This window comes from Telmatherina bonti (assembly GCF_933228915.1).
Source record: "Telmatherina bonti genome assembly, chromosome: 8".
NCBI classification, from domain to species: Eukaryota; Metazoa; Chordata; class Actinopteri; order Atheriniformes; family Telmatherinidae; genus Telmatherina; species Telmatherina bonti.
In genome coordinates, this window is record NC_136626.1 from 35,559,659 (window position 1) to 35,581,338 (window position 21,680).

The following is a 21,680-nucleotide window of genomic DNA, read 5'->3' on the forward strand; positions in this document are numbered from 1 at the left end:
GATGCAGCAGCACACCACTCCCGCCGCCACATTTATTAATTACCAGTTGACTTGCTGCATTCCTTGCATAGGCATTTAATGGAGTGGGGGTGGGTTGGGTGATGGTGGGGGGGGGGGGGAGGGGGGGGGGGGGGGGGGGGGGTTGGGCCTTGTTGAGTCAATTACAAACAGCCTCTCTTCCTTTAGTTAAGACAAACACTGGAGGAAGGACACATGTACAAGACAAGTTTTAATTTTGCTGCTGGCACAAGAAGCAGCTCAGGGTAATTAGAGGGTCACTTCAACCACTACAATTATATTTTACAGTGAATTTTAACTAACAGGGGGAGCAGCAGAAATCCAAGAATTTGCTTGTTAGAGCAAACTTAGAGAGGCCACATTAAAAAGGTGGATTTACATGAAAGCATATAAAATAATGAACCCTAATTCCACCTAACTTCGTCTGAGTCTCTCATAAATGTGCAGCCTGACTGAATATATAACCTGTATTTGTAATCTGATTACAGTATCTGCCATATGTTGCTCTCTAATCAGAGAGTAGGTTTTGTTTACGCCAGAAATCTGATGCATTATTTACAAGATAGATGTTAATAAAAACAGACTCTTCATTTACTAATGGTTTACAGGATCCTTCCAATTAGCAACATGAAAATGGGGAAAGTGGGAAAAAAAGGAGGTCAGACAACAAGATGTTTTTAAAAAGATGGATGTTCAAATGACATTTCTAAACCAAAACCCAAAAGGAAGCAAAGTTTAACAGGAGTTTCTCCGTCAGTAACTCAGTCATTCATATGCATACCAAGGTAAATGGATGAAGAGTAAAACATAAAATAAGATTACATGATGAGCAGAAGCTCGGTCAGGAAACCAAAAGATGCTGCTGCCACTTTGAAGGTGATGGATGGAGGAGGGTTGGTGAAGGCGGTCATCATGTAGTGAACGACATACGGAACCAGTCCCAGCAGAACCACAGCGGTGATCAACATGAGCCACGTCTGCCACTGGAAACTCAACAACCGCCATGGAGAGCGCCTCTGCAGCTGGTACTGGAAGACAAAAGTTCAAATCATCAGCGGCGGCAGTTTCCATAGCGATCCTGCCATCTTACAGGAAAACCATTTGGCTGCTCTGATGAAACGTTTGATGAACTGTAGAAAAAATGTGATCTGGAACGTTCATCCAGCCATCGCTAACTGAAAAAGGCCAACACAGTCGACTTCCCTCAGATTTCGCAAAGCACAAAAAACATTGTTTACTTTTGTTGATATGATCTGATTATACCACAAACACTGGTTTAAAGAATCTAAACAATGGCAGGAACACAGTGTAGCAGATCAGTGTTTTAGGGGGGACCATTTTCACTGCTGCACCACCAAACATGTTACTGGATGGAATTTGGATGAAGAAGTAACTTTTGTGGAAAAGTCCGTTACGACTGTTACAAACGTCGCCGGAGGTCACCGCCACGTTCCAACGTCAGTTTCAGATAAAAACGACCATGGTGACACTGTAGGAAACGTGGTCTGTACAGCGAGTGAAAGCATCACAACTTCTTCTTCGTTCCTGGTTGCATGTAAGCTACATCGCACCACATTGTTCCTGCAGTTTATGCTGACAGAAAGCATCTAAAAAAACACAAAAACAAAACGTGCACATAAAGGAGGCAGAAGATGGATGGATGAACCTGCCTCTGTCTGTATGTGTACTTAAGTTTGAGGGTGAAAGAGGCTTTGGTTACAAACACTGTGGACATTAAAATTTCTGTTATTTTGTACACTGTATATTTCTCAAACACAAAAAAACCCATCATGAACAACTGGTGTAATGGTTGTCTCTCAGTGAGTCAAAAATGTGATTAACAATCATGAGAAAAAGAAATACACTGCAAAAACTCAGCCTTAAAAAACAAGAAAAAAAAATATACAAAAATGAGGTAAATGTTGCTTAAAATAAGATAAATTATCTGCCAACAGAACAAGAAAAGTTGTCTTGTCGAGACTTCCCAAAACAAGTAAAAATACTTTTAAAACAAGAGGAATTCTCTGGCATAAAAACTAAGAATTATCTTACCTTTAAAAAAATAAGCATATGTGTACTCAATTTAAGATTTTTAATCTTAGATTTCAGTTTTTGCAGTGAACTGTGATAAATAACTAACTTTAGCCAGCATAACTTTTTATCATTAGTGTACGTTAACGTTGGCTTAAACTGATTTTAATTAAACATATGAAGGTGTCCAACTGATCAGCAGACCCAACGTAAGGAACGAGAATAAGCACAGCCAGCACGTCATCTCGGGCATGTAAGGTTACGGTGCGTGTGTTTTGTCTTGGTTTCTTAGTTCTAGTTTCCTGTTTTAGTTTGTAGTTTTCCTACTTCCTTGATGTCTAGTTTCCTGTTTTGTTTTCCAGTTCATTAGCTCACCTGGTCTCATTAGTCATTCCACCTGTGTCTCGTTCTGTTTGTATGTGTGTTTATATACTGCTTGGTTTCTGTTCCCTGTCACTGGATCATTATGTTAAACTCTCCGTGTTAACTTAAGCCTAGTTTTCTGTGTTAGATTGTGTTCGTTCATGTTTTCCTGTGTTAGTTTGGTTCCTGGTGTTAGTTCAGTTCCCTTTGTCAGTTCTGCCTTCATTCGGGTCCTGGATTAAAACCTCTTAGTTCTGCAAGCCTGGCTTTTGGGTCCACACCACCTCAGCCACCATTACGCCAGTTACATTCGGACTGCACATAATGGTCCCACGTGGGTTTATTTTCCACACCTGTGTTTGCCCATTTGGGTTTCAAGTTGGTTCTGACTGGGTTTAAGGTGGGGCCCAACTTTTTGGAGACCCCGTATCCCAGCCAGCATGTCTGTATGGGGCCCATGAGGGTTAAATTCAGGCTGTGGTACTTCCGTTTTTTTCTGATTAAATGAATTGTTTTAACAACACACCTGATCAAGGTGATGAGAAAGTACAAACATTTTTAAATACGTGGCATTTAAACACAGGGACCCAGACATGTGCACAACCTGTCCTGCCACGGACAAAGTTTCTTTTTAAAAATGAAATAACTGGGTTCATTGCACATAAAAGCAGACATCACTGCCTGAAGTGATCCCTGCTTCGTTGCAGCTTCTCATTGAGTATGAATGGACCATGCGGTCTTGAGAGCAAGAACAAAGTTCCCCCTTTCTTTTTGAGTGTGTATCAAGATTTACATGGGTCCCATAAGTACAGCCCATGTGGCGTGTATGAGCCCCATGGGGTGTAGGTCGGCTAAGTCGGCATGAGCATGACCGGGACAAATTTATTAGCCAAAGAAGACTTTTTTGAGGCACAGTCTGGCCAAAAAAAGAAAAAAAAGTTGGAGTTGGTTTGTAAATAGCAGGATCAATCAGTGAAAATAAGGTAAAAGTGTAAATATTTAAATAGTTTTTTGTTGTGTGTTTGTTTTAGATGTGAGAGAATGATGTGCAGATTAGAAAAGGCTTAGTTGATTTGATCTGTGTGTTATTTCTACAAACTTCTGTTTTCTTCTTTATGCTGCTTTATCTATTCATACAATTATTTTACATCATTTGAGCCTCAGAATCTGACAGCTGAGGCTGAAAACATCATGTCTACACGCTGACTGGGGTTAAAGATTTACATTCAAACACCAACGAGACCAAAAATAGCAAAACATCGCTCAGAGTTTGAAGGGTTAAGTCCATAAGACTTCCTACCTGTTAAATGCACAGCTCTGGACCTCAAAGCTCACTTTACAATAGCATGTACATTCACTGTCTTCATTCAGTTTGGTTAAATCAATCCAGCAGCAGAGCCGAGGTGGGAGAAATCTGCTAAGTGCAGTATGACCCCATAATAAGTAAAATAAATCCAAACCCCTACATCTGCACACAGCTTCCACATGTCCAGTCATTCACTTCAGACAACTAACAGGGAAAACACAGACACATGCATAGAGAGACTAAAAGATGCATGCAATCATTAAGCCAGCATACAAACACTTCCCTAAGTCCTCTGCAAATATCTCCTCGCTTTGGAGACAAACCAAACCACTTAAACTGTGTTTGATTAGTGTCTGGAATTCATCTGCAAATGCACACTTGCGTTGTCCTCTTTCATGGCTGCTATTCATTAATTAGATTCTTTGTGCAACTGAGCTATCCTCAGTGTTTAAGGTTACATCAGGCCCCACTAAGTGGCTGCCTGATAACGGAATGCATCCATCTTCATTACTCAGGCCTTTCTGTCTGGGCTTGCTCCTCCACAAGTGAGCTATGTCAGGAGCTTCTAAAGAACTGATACATTTCATTGCACTCACATCTTGAACTTTTGCCTCCTTTGATTTTTGTCACTCTGGCTGAATTTACTGGGTTGTTGTTTTCACTCACATTTACTTCTTTATCCGCACTTCTTCCTTCTGAAATGTGAAACCTTATGTGAAAGCTTAAGGGCTCATTTTTTGGTTTATAGATTCCAAAACTCTCCTGGTTAATGCAGCACAAGGATGGTTAGATAAAGCATACAGCCAAGACATTTGTGCTATATATACCACTACCATAATGGCACTGCCAAGCATGTCTCTGCTGGCATGAAGGAGAACTAGAAGATTCCAAAAATAATAATATTAAAAAGAAATTACATGTCTGTGAGGAGTGTTTATAATGAGCGGTTCAGCATGTTCACCTGGTTTTCTGTAAAGGTGCAGGCTTGCAACCTGAACTCGGAGCTGAGCATGTTGTCATGTTGGTTTGTTTGGTTTTGTGTTGCCGCATTTATGATTGCTGTAGGATGTAAACACTTTTTGTAGTTTATGCATACATCACTCTTGCATGCACATAACTACCAAACGGAAACTTCCAGCGGTTAAAAGTGAAGCCTATGCGTAAGTGCCAAAGCCTGCAGTTCCCCATAGAGTCCCATGTCAAAAAGACCAACTTCACTGCAGAAATAAACATGTTTACAGCCTGGTGCAAAAAATATTTTCAGTTTAATAGGTCAGGTTTACCTTCATGACAACTGTGGGAGGAGTGATTTTTTTTTTTCTAAATCCCCCATTCAGAAGTAATTCGGCATAATTAGTGGTGTGTCTTTTGATTGACAGGTACCCGATATCCCACTTTAAGAAGGCAGAATGTAGAACAACCGTGGTTTTTAGCCAGTTTACAATGCGATTTTGCTTTAGCCTGCTTACCTCTGTTAGCTGGTTAGCTCCTGTTAGCTCCTGTTAGCTCCAGGTTAGCATAGTTAGCTCTTAGCTACAGGCAGGTCGGAGGTTGTTAAATGTCAATCATCTACGACACGCTCACAGCCACCCTCTCAGCTCCATCTCTTTGCACATTTTTGCTGCCAGGACCAAGATAGCAACAGTAGGAACCACCCAATAAGCTTCAACTAATTTCTTCAGAAACCTGCGCAGGACATCAAGGAGGCTCCGTCTGTCTTTTATATACAGTCTATGGTAACTACAAAAGGGCGTTGGAAGAGTTTATTTGCACTGTAGTTTCTCATTGAATGCAGTTTTTTTTTTTTTTTTTAATTCTGGGTAAATGGCTAACATAGAAGTGAATTTGTAAAAGCTGAAGTAAAGAGTATTTTGACAAGGAGGAGGGTCCAGTCACATTGATTGATACCTCAGGATTCAGCCCTCCATCTTTTTGCTATACACCTCCTCCTTCTGTGCAGTTGTAAGCTCTCATGGCTTCTCCTACCACTGCTATGCAGATGACACTCAGCTTTTCCTTTCCTTCCCACCTGATGACACAACCATCCTTATAAGAACGTCAGCGTGCCTTGCTGATATCTCTGCATAGATGAAGCTCTCCAAGACCAGCTTACTGTCTGTCTTGCCAGTCTTTCCATACCTACATTATATGCTTAGAATCTTGGTGTCATGGTTGAGAATCAGCTGATTTTAAGGACTTGGTTGCTCCCTACAACATCAAGAGGATCAGACCGTATCTGACACAACACTATTGAGTCAGATAAAACTATTGTTTTACGCATTGACTACTGCTAAAACCTCTGCAGTTGATTCAGAACGCAGCAGCATCTCTGTTCTTCAACCATCCCAAAAGAGCTCATGTCACTCTGCTGCTAATCACACTGCCTTGCCTAACAGTTGCAGTGCATCAAATTCAAAGCTTTGCTTCTGGCCTTCAAAACAATAACTCCAACAGCTCCTGTCTACCTTCAGTCCAGAGCTACACTCTCTCGACAGTTATGTTCTACCAGTGAAAGCACTTCCACCACAATGTGGGGCTAAATCACTAGCCGGACTCTTTTCCTCTGTTGTTCTGCGGTCCTGGAACGACCTACCAAACTCTGTCTGATCCACAGAGTCCTTTTCTGCTTTTAAGAGCAAACTAAAGACTCAACTTTTAAAGAAGCACTTCTACACACTCTTCTACTCATCAGTATGAGTTAGAAAGATTTGTTCAGCTCTTTGCCACAACTCAGCGCTAAACAAGCTGCGTGCATTCACGCTAAAGACAGTATTGTGTGATGAAATCGGGATTTTCTGACAAAACAAAGGGAACAAGAAAAAAAGGGCACCATGTATCCAACTGGACTTTAAGCAGTCTAACTACCACTTAACTATAGCTGCGTTTCTATTATGTTTTCATCACAAAGTAAAAAGCAATATTCTTAAGTTTCGACAAACAACAATTGTGATTTGTGGGTGTTTTCATTGAACAATGTTTAGCACGTTAGCCTTGAGTTTCGTAAAATCTCATTGCTCTCACAAGATTTTACCGAAATTGCAGATGATGCAAAGTAGGCACGTAGCTTTATTTTGGGGTTTTCTACTTGCTGTGGAGAATTTGCTCAGGCTTTCTGAAGCTTTTATTGCTCATTTTCTGTTCTAAAACTCTGGCATTTGCTGTTATTTGTTCTGCACCATGCCATCTTTACCGGAGATGAACTGAAAGGCATAACCCCCGTCCCTAATGTCCGGGGACACGTAAATGTAAAAAAAGTCTTTCCATTAGACTTTTGTGCTATATTTCTATATCAAAACATCTGAAAAACCACCTCATGAGAGCATGAAAACTTTTTAGTGATATTTAAGTCTATTTTTTGGAATGTGGGTGTTATGCAATATTTAGTTTTTGCGCAATTCTATGTGTAATGGAAACGCACCATATGATGTCCTGCAGTGTTTAATCTGCTAAAATGTGTTTTTATTTGTTTGATGTGGACTCTGCAAAATGCACATTTATTTGTCGTGTTCTGTTCATGGAACAAACAACCAAAGTTGTACTTGTACATAAAGAAAATTCTCCCTATTAGCCACATACACAGAGACAGACTGGACAAACTGGTCATTTTCCTGCTGGTTTGACATGTTTCTAGGTAGAGTCATCATTGGTTTCGCTGGTTCATGAAACTCAATAGGTTGATGCACGGTGGAATTGTGGTTAACACTGTGGCCTCACAGCAAGAAGGTCACCGGTTTGATCCTTGGCTGGGGCGAGGTTTGGACAGTGGCCTTTCTGTGAGGAGTTTGCATGTTCTCCCTGTGTGTGCGTGGGTTCTCTCCGGGTTCTCCAGCTTCCTCTCACCGTCCAAACATGCATGTTAGGTTAATTGGTTGTTCTAGATTGCCTGTAGGAGTGAGTATGAGTGGTTGTTTGTCTCTGTGTGGCCCTGCAATGGACTGGCGAGCTGTCCAGGGTGTACCCTGCCCTACAAAAAATACAAAAATGGTGTATTGATAATGTCAGGGATCTGCAGCCTTTACAATCCAAAGAATCACTTTTTCTATCAGCATAACCAAATAAAACTCATTTAGAGGCATAAACATAAGAAAAGAAACAACTTGGCGTTTATCCATAAATATCTGTTTAAGGAAATCTCTCGTCATCTTCATTGAACTGCTGCTTTTATTTCCTCTTCTACTCTTTTAAAACAGAAAAACTTAAAAAAAAGGACAGATACATTTAATTTTCTGTGAGCTGTAGATGTTTATGGACAATGATTGTCCACCCAAATCACAGGCAAAACATATCTAAAAATTATTGCTGGTATTTTTAGTGCTGCTATGTGGTGGAAATTCAGTGCAATTATCCATCCATCCATTTTCTGACGCAATTATTACTTGAAAAAATATCTGAAAAAAACTGTTAAAACTTGCATTTGTTTTTATATCTTTAAAAACACGAGTTGGTTCTTAACTATTTTCAGTCAGTGTTACGCAGTGCCTCTGTGGAAGGTGCAAAGACCACCTCACAGCTCGGGGCCACGTGCTGCAGACCCCTGCACCATGTTCAGAGAGGGGTTCAATGAATCTAACACCAAAACAATCACACACACTTTAAGCTGTTGTCTCTGTGAAGCTGGTGCAGACTTCCTGTTGGGTGGTTGAAGTGTTGTGAGAGTTGTGTGCAAGGAAACACAAAGGAAATGCTATCTGGGTTAAATCTGAATCATGTATTTTTACGTTGGTATTTGTGTTGCAGGTCTCACAGGAGCGTTCTGCTGAGACAAGCTTAAAACCAAATTAATTTGCTCCTGATTTCTTGGTCTGAAGTCAGAACATTTCATTTTCATTGAAAAAAAAAAGAAAAGATGGACAAAATCAAGAGCAAAATGCTGAAGAAGAGCCAAACACCATGATGCACAGTGTGTGTGTGTGTGTGTGTGTGTGTGTGTGTGTGTGAGTGTGTTTGCATTTCTGCCTCTTGCTCACCACTATGCTTCTCATCTGGTCTGGGGACTGCTTGCACTGCATGTTTTAGATGTTTTTCTGTTTCCACACACCTGATTCAGATGAATTACCAGGCTTAAAAAAGGCTTGACAACAAGCTAAATGACTTGCTACTTGCAGTTAGAAAGTTTCAAGGACAGTGGTGCAAAACTCTAATTCAGAGCAACGTAAAACAATCCGAGTCGAATAAACTTTACACAAAAAGTTAGCAGATAATGGTTTGGTACATTCTTTCTTTGTTGCAGCAATAAATCTTCTGTCTGGTGTTTAAATTTAAGATGTGTGTAAGATGAGCAGCAGAGTTTGTGGGTTGTATGCATGAAAAACATGTCAGGGCTTCTCTACGAAACAACTGGTTCTGCTGTTGACTCTGGTTTGGTGTTTCTGCAGTTTCCAACCTGCGTTCTGAGGACTTGAGGAAACAATGTTTGGTTTTTAGTGATTTTCTCACCATAAATTAAGAATTATGTCCAAATTATAAAAAAAACAAAAAAAACAAACAAAAAAAAACTTGGGTAGACACACTTCAACTCATCTTCTTGTTGACAATAACAATGCAAGGTCAGATCTGTACCAGTATGGGGACCCGGATCCCGGGTTGGGAACCACTGGATTAGAGGATTAAAGCCTGAAGAAACAAAACACATTTAACTCCATAAGATCCTACTGTTTGCTTAAAAAGTGTTTTTTTTAAAAAAATTATTGAAGTTTTTCTGTATAAGAAACTTGTCGTTGACCTCCAGTTGAACTGGACTAGTCTGACTGGAGCCTTGCTGATGTAACAGGAGGGTTTTTAATGCAGTGTAAAATAATAATACAATATTTACTGAATGTATACCTATGAATGTAGTCTGCAGGGGTTAACGTCATTCACTTCTCAAGCGTCTTAGTTTCATATTGTTGTAGAGCACGCAGAAGTGTCACGTCCCACCAATGGGATGTCTGGTACCAACCAGTTAGCATTGTTAGCATTCAAACTACAGGAACCTCAGCATCAGGGGTGGAGGCAGTGTGAAGGTGTGGGTCGGCACCTCCATCAGTAGAAAAACAGGGTTTGTCATCCCTGGAGGATTTCTGAATGCAGGGAGATGTGGAGATGATACTTTATGATCCCACATTTCCACAGTCTGGGACTGAACTCTGTCCCCCAAGATGACAACACTCATCCCCCGAGTTCTTCCAGGCCACATCCAACACATTCACCTCTGCTGCTCATCCCATAAGTACATTTTCACTCGTATCAATGGCGAAATGAAACTTTCTAACAAGATGAGATTCATAGCCAAGAGCTTTGCTACGACAAAGACATATTCCACTAAACTCATTTACTGACGTTTCTGCTGACTTGATGTAATTTTTCCAAATGCAAAACTAAAGTAGTTTAGATCCGAAGCACTGATGCAGATCTGATGATTTTCAGACCTGCCACATCAGCACCAGTTTCCATGGTTGTGCGTCAATATGAACACAATTAGCACGATAACACAAAGAAAGTTAGAGATACTTTACATTTTCAAATGAATATAAAATCATAATCAAATCATATATATATATATATATATATATATATATATATATATATATATATATATATATATATATATATATATATATATATATATATCAGTCAAATATTAACTCGAAATAAAAAAAGATACTTTTTCAGTTTATGAGACCAAACAAACATTATTATTATTATTATTATTATTATTATTATTATTATTATTATTATTATTATTATTATTATTTAAATGATAGGTCAAAAATCTGGCTGTGTCTTTATGAGAATAATATTGTTTTTGAAATGTTTGGCTCATTAATTATCTTCTTTGTTTGTGTGTGTGTGTGTGTGTGTGTGTGTGTGTTGGAGTGTGTAGGTGTGTGTGTGTGTAAGTTCTGGAGGAAGAGGAGCTAATGTGGAAAATATGCAGAAAATGTATTTGGGTTGACTGTCCAGCTATTAATAATGACTGTTTGGATAAATAGTGTCCTACTTTCAGAATGTGTGGATTTAAATATTCCCAATAGGCTTCTTCCCTCTTCTATTGATTGATTGGTTCGGTGTTTAAAGGTCACAGTCATAAACCATCAGGATGGAAGTAACAGGATGGGATTTTTCTTTAACCAGTGGTTTATGTATTGCTTGTTGACTTTTTAAGTCACACCTTGTTTCTCATCTGGTTTTTGGTTTGCCACATTATCTGAATGTGTGATTAAGTAGAGAGCAAAAAACAAACAAACAAAATAAAGAGACAGGTAAGGTGGAACACACCTGTGATACATGTCCTGACGTGGTGCCTTTAATCACTGCTTTCTTTAGCTAACAGATGAAGGTGGTTTTCCTATTTTCTTAGAAACATCGGTCTCAAACATACAGAAAACTTGCTGTTGTTCCAAACACAGTAAAGTGGAAACGACACACCAGTAATAAAGCTGACTGTAGCCTGATTCAAGCTGGTTTGACCTTGACAGGATTAAAGCCAGAAGTTTAGTGGATATAAGACTTCATGTGTTGCATCGGACAAATAATTTCATTTTATTTGTTCAAACCTTCAACATCTGTTGTTATTCACTTCATAATAGTAATAATAATAATGAGAAGTAGGAGAAGGCAACACATTAACTCTGATGTTTCCTCACAGTTGTCTAATTAGAAATGAAAGTTTTTCTTTTGGTTATTTGATGACAGCTGTTAAACATCCACTTTAGACGTAATAATCATAAGAATGGTAATAAAACAGCTGGAGATAAAGAAGGTCTTCAGCTCAGAAGCTGCTAAACTACCTTCAGGCAGCAACAACTGCTGCTTTTTATTTCTAAAGCACATTTTCTGTAGTGTTACTGGTGATTCTGGAGACCTTTTGGTCCAACTGGTTGCCTGAGAAGTTCACTTTGACCAAAGCCAAACACTATGGCTGTGTCTCAATCAGCGCACTAACAGTACTTTGCGCACTATGTTTCAGTGCGTTTACACTGACTTTTGTGTAAAAAACTCAGTGCACTGAAAGTACCCGGATGCTGCCCTAAACCCGCCCATAAATGCAGTGTGGAACGATGGACACTTCGCGCACTAAATCGACGCCATTTTGCTGACGTAGCGGAAGAGGATGTACTTTCCATCAGTTTACCAGGTAAATAATGGCGGAGTTTAACGCCGGTCCAGGCGGGGATTCATTTGTGTAAATGTAAGTATTAAATGATTCCGTTATGATTGTGATGTATACTGCAACCTGACGACAGTTATGGATCTGACCATTTGTCAGACTCGGTAGTTAGCACCGTAGGTTAGCACACTGTTAGCAGTTTTTATCCGCTGTAGTGGACGTATACAGGTTATGTGTGTTATAAATGATGAATGTTATAGGTTCTGTATGTTCATTCATCCTTGTAGAACGTCCAGATGAAGCATTGCGGTGTTTATAACGTAAACTATCAATACCAATATAGTGCCAGTTTTTAGAGAGCGGTCCGTTACTATGGTAACCACTGATGCCATAAATCTGCATCGTATCGTCAGATCTGAACTGCTGAGACTGAACGAGAAAATATAGATTTAAAATAAACATAGTAGTGAGTTTAGTTGGTTTGATTATTAGAGTGCAAAGTGTGAGGTGTAACTTTCTTCTGCATGGCTCCACCTCGTCTGTCCCTGATTGAAAACCGTTCGAGTGAGTGTGTGTGTGTGTGTGTGTGTGTGTGTGTGTGTGTGTTTAGATTACGTTGTAGTTGGTGTCATGTAATATTTACTGAATGTTTAGTGTGTTTTCTTTATGGTAATAAATTAATCATTACAAATATTTAATTATATTATAAAAATGTAAAGAGAAGTTCATTGTAGATCTTCATCATATAGAGAAACACAATTTGTTTCCCATTCACCAAATTATTCATTGTTTAGATATAAATGCAATCATGATCTGGGGAATAACACGTCATTGCCATCCTCTGCTTCTCATCAGCCTCACAGACGGTTCCTGGAGATGCTGCTGGTTCTCCTGCTGGTTGTTCCCCAGCTTCCCTCCTGACATCTTCATCATCATCATCATCATCATCTGGCTCCAGAAGGTCACCGCTGCTCATGCAGTTGTTGTGGAGGACGATGGACGTACTTCACCTCCTTCCAGAGCCTTTAGGAAGACGAACCTCCACCTGGTCTCTAGGATCCTGAAAGACGAACCTCCACCTGGTCTCTAGAGTCCTGAAAGACGGACCTCCACCTGGTCTCTAGGATCCTGAAAGACGAACCTCCACCTGGTCTCTAGGATCCTGAAAGACCTCTCCACACACACCTGGCTTCTGACAGGCAGCAGGTGAAGCGAGCTTGCAGGTGGATTCAGACAGGCTGCCTGAGGAGCGTCATGAGGAAGATGGACTGCTACAAGCAGGGGGAGATTCAATAAAATGTTTCTAGAACAACGTTGCTGCATCTCTGTGTCTGAGCATCTTCTTTACAGCATTGCATTCCCTACATTATCATTTATAATCCCTTTCCTGTTGCCAGATGTGCACAGCATCAGAGTAAACACCAGTTAAAACACATGTGTTTAATGTAAAGGACATTTTTTCCACTGAAAATATCTTTGCATATTTAAAAGCTGTTTTATTAGTGTTTTGATCTGTTTTATACAATTATTTATTAATGTAATTTCAATTATAAAACTGGCTTTGATTCCATTTCTGCCGTCATTCATTCTTTTACAAACTATAATTGATGTTGGTATTCAAAGCCCCCTCCATTAGTTGTGGATGTGAACAGAGCTTTGGTTGTGCCAGCTGTTTGCATATAGAGGTAGTAAGACATGTGCTACACAACAGATCAAGGCTGTGGACAGGTCTGCTTGGTCAGAACAAACTAAGAGAGCCTCGTGCACACCCTACAATGACATGTAAACCATGCACTGCAGGGGTCTGACTGAAGGCTTGCCTCAGTCGCTCAGTTGTTAAACGTTGTCATAGAAAGATTTTTTTTATCCTCCCCACCAACGTGCATATGTTTCCATGTTAGCAGCTGTTGGTCTCTGCTCAGTCTCCAGAGAACTACGTAGCAAACCAATGACGCAGTGCACATTCTTCAGCCAGAAAAAGTCCTCGCCGCCACACGAAGCAGCGATACTTCTCAGTAAAACGCATGTCTTCCTCCTGCAAGCCCCTGATCAGGTTCTCCGTCTCATACATCTAATAAATGACTTGGATCTGAAACCTAAAAAAGTGACAAAAGTAAGAAATAAATGAACAATAAAGAGTGTACCCCGTCCCTGCAGTGCAGGAGCTCAAACCAATCCTGGTTTTCACATTAAAGTCACTGTGACACCCCCCACTCACATCCTCCATCAGGACAGCAGAGGACCCTGCACAGACCGGGACAGAGTCTCAGGTCTTTGTCATGTTGGATGTTTGTCCAACTTCCAGAGGCAAGTCAGTGGAAACCAGTCTCAGTCCACAAAAACTCTGGACCCGATCCCACAGGGCCCAAAGGACCTACTACCCAGACCGGTCCGCCAGAAAGCACCACAGTTCTGAGACTCCAGAACCAGAACCACCTATGTGTCACAACAGCCTGTGTGTTGAAGCTGGTATGTGACACGATGCCGTCACCATGGTTCCTGGGAACGCTGCAGGACAACAGCTCCAGGAGGGAACGTAGTGAACATCAATACGAGTCAGGAAGTCTTCAGGTCGGAGAAGTACAGAGTGGTACTTCCAAAAACCCAGAAAAAGATCTGCTATCTCCCTGAAAGTTTTTGTTTCTCTAAACGTTCAATTCAATTCAATTCAACTTTATTTATATAGCGTCAAATCACGGCAATGCCATCTCAAGACGCTTTACAGACAGAGGGGAAAACATAATGAAGGCCAATTCATAACAGCCTATATAAGGAAACCAACAGATTGAGTTGAGTCCAACTCAATCTCCCATCCTGAGCAAGCACACTGGCAACAGTGGGAAGGAAAAAACTCCCTTTTAACAGGAAGGAAACCTCCGGCAGAACCCGGCTCAGGACAGGCAGCCATCTGCCTCTGCTGTGTGGGGGAAGAGGACAGAAAGACAACAGACAACAGGAACTGCTACTCCCGGCCAGGGAGACCTGCTGAGACAGGAGACATACATGTTAATGATGCAATACTGTTATGGGGGGGGGGGGGGGTAAAAGAAAGAGATAAAGAGAAAAAGAAAGAAGCTCAGTGTTTCAGGAAATGTCCCTCAGCAGTCTAAACCTATAGCAGCATAACTAAGGGATGCTAACCATCCCTAGCTATAGGACTTATCAAAAAGATAAGTCTTCAGCCTAGTCTTAAAGGTGGGGAGGGTGTCTGCTTCCCTAACATTAACTGGGAGCTTATTCCATAAGAGAGGGGCCTGATAACCAAAGGCTCTGCCTCCTGCTCGGCTCTTTGAAACTCTAGGAACCACAAGTAAGCCTGCAGTCTGCGAACGAAGTACTCTGCTTGGTATATAAGGAACAATGAGGTCTTTGATATATAGTGGTGCCTGGCTGTGGAGGGCTTTATATGTAAGGAGAAGGATTTTAAATTCTATTCGATTCAACAGGCAGCCAATGAAGAGAGGCTAAAACTGGAGAAATATGATCTCTCCTGCTGGTTCTGGTCAGGACTCTGGCTGCAGAATTCTGGATCAGCTGAAGGCTTTTCAGGGCATATTTAGGACAGCCCAGTAATAGAGAGTTACAGTAATCTAGTCTCGAAGTAACAAAAGCGTGAACCAGTTTTTCTGCATCACTCCGAGACAGAATGTCCCTAATTTTGGCTATATTACGTAAATGAAAGAAGGCTGTTTTAGTAACCTGCTTAATATGTGGGCCAAAGGACAGGTCAGGGTCAAATATTACTCCAAGGTTTCTCACTGTAGCACTGGAAGCTAAAGTAATACCATCCAGGTTCATTACAAAACTGGAAAATTTAGCTCTGAGTTTTTCAGATCCAACGAGAATTACTTCAGTCTTATCTGAGTTTAAGAGGAGAAAATTTCTAGACATCCAAGTCTTTATGTCTATGAGACAATTTTGTAGCCTATTGGGCTGATTTGTTTCATCTGGTTTAAAGGATAAGTATAGTTGAGTATCATCTGCATAACAATGAAAGTTTATTCCATGCTGTCTAATAATTTTGCCTAAAGGGAGCATATATAGCGTGAAGAGTATTGGTCCAAGTACAGAACCTTGAGGAACTCCATGACTTACTGTAGTTTGGGAGGAGGACTTATCATTTACATGAACAAACTGAAGTCTATCAGATAAATATGATTTAAACCAGCTTAACGCTGTACCTGTAATTCCAATCACCTGTTCTAGTCTTTGTAACAGAATGTTATGATCGACTGTATCAAATGCAGCACTAAGATCAAGCAAGATAAGTACGGACAGAAGTCCTTTGTCTGAGGCCATAAGAAGGTCATTAGTAACTTTCACCAATGCTGTCTCAGTACTATGATGAGCTCTAAATCCTGACTGAAACTCCTCGCATAAATTATTTCTGCTCAGGTGGGCATGTAGCTGAGCTGAAACTATTTTCTCCAGAATTTTGGACATAAACGGGAGGTTAGATATAGGTCTATAATTTGCTATCACCTCTGGATCCAGAGATTGCTTTTTAAGTAAAGGCTTGATTACAGCAGTTTTAAATGATTGTGGTACATATCCTGTCACTAAAGACATATTGATAAGATTTAGTAGTGATGTATTAATTAAAGGGAAAATGTCCTTAAAGAGGCTCGTTGGGAGAGGGTCTAAGATACAGGTGGATGGTTTAGATGAAGCTATTATTTTAGTTAATTCAGAGGGTTGGACAGGACAGAAACTATTTAGACACAAGTCAGATCCTGGTTCTAAGGATGCTTCGGAGACCACAACAGGCTCAACATTATAGGTAGAAGGAAGAGTATTGTGAATTTGATCTCTAATAGTGTCAATTTTATTCCTGAAAAAATACATGAAATCATCACAGCTAAGTGAGAAAGGAATACATGGCTCCACAGCGCTCCGGCTCCTAGTAAACCTAGCTACAGTGCTGAAAAGAAACCGAGGGTTGTTTTTGTTTTCCTCTATCAATGATGAATAATAAGCTGTTCTTGCCATACGTAAGGCTTTTTTGTATACGATTAAACTTTCTTTCCAGGTTAAGTGAGACTCCTCTAGTCCTGATGAACGCCATCTGTTTTCCAAACGCCTTGATGCCTGTTTTAGAGCTCGAAGCTGGGAATTAAACCAGGGAGCCTTCATAATCTTACCTAATTTCTTCTTCTTTAGGGGAGCAACATTATCCAAGGTTGTACGCATTGAAGCTGTTATAGTATCAGCATGTTGATCAATCTGAGCAGGAGTAAGGCTTAAAGGGGGACTCTCAGTCATGCTAACACATGGTAGATGTGAAAAAATTGATTCAATTGATTGTTTAAATTTTGTAATATTATTGTCTGATAAACATCTACTATAGTAGAATTTATTTTTGGTCAGTGAGTAATCAAATAAAGTGAATTCAAAGGTTAACAAGAAGTGATCGGACAAGACAGGGTTTTGAGGAAATACTTTGAGCTTATCAGTCTCAATACCATATGTTAGAACAAGATCAAGAGTGTGACCATGAGAGTGAGTGGCTCCATTGACATTTTGTGAAAACCCAATTGAGTTTAGAATAGAGCTAAAGGAAATGTTTAAACTATCATTTTCAACGTCAACATGAATATTAAAATCACCTAGTACAATGACCTTATCAGTAGTCAGCACTAACTCAGACAAGAGATCCGAGAATTCGGTCAGAAACTCGGAGTAAGGTCCAGGTGGGCGATACACTAATGCTAAAAGGAGCGGTTTCTCTGAATTCCATTTTGGTCCGTGCACAGGGGCTCAAGCTGCAGTGGTCCTGCATGCTGCATGCTGCACAGTGACGAGCAGGATCGTATCCCAACCTAAGGACCAGCTTCCTGCCGTGAAGTTTAAATCTGCTCTTTGTGTTTGTTTCTATATAGCATTTAGTTTATCGTATCACCGTGTCGCATGTGTCAGATATTATATAAGCTGCTAAAATATTTATAATCGCATATTATGATTTACGTTTTGCTCTTGCTGCTGTGCAGATCTGCAGCGGTTTCCCTAAGCTGACTCTGTACTTAGTAACCTTTAAGTGGCTGTTATGGGCATATCGACAAATTCCGGTTAGATCTCCTAATTCCAGGCGCAACACAAATTAACTGTGTAATGTGGAAATGCCAAGCAGCTCCCGAGACGCTCCTGTCTCCCGCGTACATGCTGCTTGTTTGCTAACAACACGGATGAAGTTCCACTTAGCAGGACCAAACTCCAAAGTCTATTAACTTATTGAGATTAAAAGCCTGATGCCTCTTCTCCTCCTCCTCCTCCTCCCCCTCCCTCCTTCTCCTGCCCGAGATTGCACCTCCAAAGTAGAAAGGTGATTGATGAGATCCATCAGGCGACTTGGAATCTCTTCTCTCATTAGACTCCTTATGCATCTAAGCTGCTTCCACTCACACTGGGAGAGCGAAGGGAGGGGGGATGGGAGCCAAAGGTGCATCCGTCCTGTGACTTTTCAAAAGATAAGTTCACTTCCAAAAACATTTTACCTCACACATTAATCCCTGAGAAATTAATTTACCATTTTACCTTCTCACTGGGAAAAAAGAAGACTTTTTAATTGAAAATGGTGACTTCCACTCCCTAATTTTCATGCTTAGTGAGCTTTCTCTCTCTTGACTCACTCATGGGACTGCTTGGAATTAATGCCCCTGAGGGAGGGGTGTTTGGACAGACAGGGTGGATCCCATCATCGACCACTATGCCTCTCTTGAGGAGGATACGCAGGAGAGGCCAGAAGGGAAGTAAAGAACCCAGTATGCATACCCCGACCAGACGTGCTCAATCACATTAATGCAAGAGCTGCAGATTATAATGTACTAATTGCCAGCAGATAGTAGCATTACTATAATACGCTGGTGATCACATGGCTGCAATGCAAGTCCATCCTGCTCTGACAAATAACCTCCCTGGACCTGACGATAACAAAGATAAATAGTCTGAACCGAAGCCTGCTATTGAGTTTGTGCTGCAGCTGTTTCACGTTAACTTTTATGTCACTTTTCCTTTGATGAATTAGCCAAAAAAAAAGTGCGTTAAAGAGGAAGAATCACAAATTATAATTAGGAAAAAGTGTGTAAATCTAAGTGGTCACAACATGACCGCTCACTAACCCCCACCCCCTGCTCTCCCCCCTGCATTAACACTGTAGCTTAGCTTCTTGGAGCTTAATAGGATGAAGGGGTGTGCATGAGGTTATAGAAAGGTAATGCACGCCGACAGCAGAATCCTAAAGACAGCTGCGTTGGTATGTTCTGCTCACCAGGAGGAACACAAGCCTTCCTCAGCCAAGAGTCAGCACATCATTATTATTTTGTGAGGTCATGGGTGAAGTTAAAAAAAAGCCTTCCCCTCCCCCTACCAGCAGTGTGGGACCTGGTCCTGTAATTTTAGCAGTGCGCCCCAGTCTTTGTTGGGTTTAACGCTCCTTCTCTGGCTGTTACCTGAGATTTGAGCCCAGGTGTTCAGTCCTCAAAGCCTTTTGTCATGTAATGTTGAAACTGAAACGTGGTTTAAGAATGTGAGTAGAAATGTATCCTCACAGCAAGTCAGGTATGTGCGTTATTGGCCAAATACAGTTGTGCTAAAGTTACCTTGTACTTTTTCTTCTCTTTAAGGACTACTCATTTGTGGTTTGTAACATTTGATACATTTAGTTTCTTTCCACTGTGATCACTTTATCTGGTCCACTTTCTAGAACAGCGTTGGACGCTGTTTCACCAAGAACTTCCTTAATTCGTGATGTCGTAGAGTCAACAAGGTAGAAACGTTCCTTAATTTTGCTCCATATATACATGAAGCATCACACAGTTGCTGCAGATCGTGATGAGAATCTCCCGTTCCACCTCATCACCATGAGAATCTCCCGTTCCACCTCATCACCATGAGAATCTCCCGTTCCACCTCATCACCATGAGAATCTCCCGTTCCACCACATCACCATGAGAATCTCCCGTTCCACCACATCATGAGAATCTCCCGTTCCACCTCATCATGAGAATCTCCCGTTCCACCTCATCACCATGAGAATCTCCCGTTCCACCTCATCACCATGAGAATCTCCCGTTCCACCACATCATGATGAGAATCTCCCGTTCCACCTCATCACGATGAGAATCTCCCGTTCCACCTCATCACCATGAGAATCTCCCGTTCCACCTCATCATGATGAGAATCTCCCGTTCCACCACATCATGATGAGAATCTCCCGTTCCACCTCATCACCATGAGAATCTCCCGTTCCACCACATCACCATGAGAATCTCCCGTTCCACCTCATCATGATGAGAATCTCCCGTTCCACGTCATCATGATGAGAATCTCCCGTTCCACCTCATCATGATGAGAATCTCCCGTTCCACCTCATCACGATGAGAATCTCCCGTTCCACCTCATCACCATGAGAATCTCCCGTTCCACCTCATCATGATGAGAATCTCCCGTTCCACCTCATCATGATGAGAATCTCCCGTTCCACCTCATCATGATGAGAATCTCCCGTTCCACCACATCATGATGAGAATCTCCCGTTCCACCTCATCACCATGAGAATCTCCCGTTCCACCTCATCATGATGAGAATCTCCCGTTCCACCTCATCACGATGAGAATCTCCCGTTCCACCTCATCATGATGAGAATCTCCCGTTCCACCTCATCATGATGAGAATCTCCCGTTCCACCTCATCATGATGAGAATCTCCCGTTCCACCTCATCATGATGAGAATCTCCCGTTCCACCTCATCATGATGAGAATCTCCCGTTCCACCACATCATGATGAGAATCTCCCGTTCCACCTCATCACCATGAGAATCTCCCGTTCCACCTCATCATGATGAGAATCTCCCGTTCCACCTCATCATGATGAGAATCTCCCGTTCCACCTCATCATGATGAGAATCTCCCGTTCCACCTCATCATGATGAGAATCTCCCGTTCCACCTCATCATGATGAGAATCTCCCGTTCCATCTCATCCCAAAGCTGCTCTGCTGGATGTAGATCTGGTGACTGTGGAGGCCGTTGGAGGACAGTGAACTCATCGTCATGGTGGAGATGATGTGAGCTTTGTGACATGGTGCATCATCCTGCTGGAAGTTTCCATCAGAAGATGCTACACTGTGCTCAGAAAGGGATGGACATGGTCAGCAGCAGGACTCAGGTAGACTGTGGAGGTTAAACCAGGTCATGGTGGTACTAAGGGGACCAAAGTGAATGTGGAGCTGAACTGGAGACTCATCAGACCAGCAACGTTTCTCCATCTTCTATTGTCCAGTTCTGGTGAGTCTGTGTGAATTGTAGCCTCAGTTTCCTGTTCTTACTGACAGGAGGGAACCCGCTGTGGTCTTCTGCTGCTGGAGACCATCTGCTTCCAGGCTGGACGTGTTGTGTGTTCAGAGATGATGTTCTGCAGATCTTGGTTGGAATCAGCGCTGATTTGTCTTTATCTTGCTTTTCTGTCATCAAGAAGTCACTTAAATCTTCTTTCTTCATTCTGATGCTTAGTTTGAACTTCATCACATCATCTTCATCATGTCTACATGACTAGATGTTGCTTCGTTGCTGCCATGCCATTTTTAATTCATTATCATTTAAACATCAGGCTTTTTTTAAGTATTATGTTGAACAAGTTAAGTATCAACCTTTATAAATAACCCAGACTGGGACTTCATCTTCGCAGATAAAATCTGCCTGCGATGCTCGTCATGCCAGTCGGCCAAACTACCCGCGTCAGAATATCCTGCTTTTATCTACCTCTCTCTGCTTCTAATATTTAATTCAAGAGATAAATCCACCCTGTTATCCTTCTAAAATGCATGGCTGCTGTGAGAGAATGGAAAGCTTGACAGGCGCACCAACAGCATCTTGGCGA

The 21,680-nt window shown here is 41.3% G+C and overlaps 1 protein-coding gene across 1 annotated transcript in view; it reads right to left on the bottom strand.

Annotated features, from left to right (window-relative positions):
- LOC306759980 (uncharacterized protein) overlaps positions 1–21,680 on the bottom strand; it is a gene marked incomplete at its 3' end in the record, with an annotated part of 123,439 nt that overhangs the window by 11,505 nt on the left and 90,254 nt on the right. Inside the window, exon 4 of the mRNA XM_079245726.1 lies at positions 841–1,046. Within this exon, the coding sequence (XP_079101852.1) occupies positions 841–1,046 (206 nt within the window). The remainder of the gene's footprint in view (positions 1–840; positions 1,047–21,680) is intronic.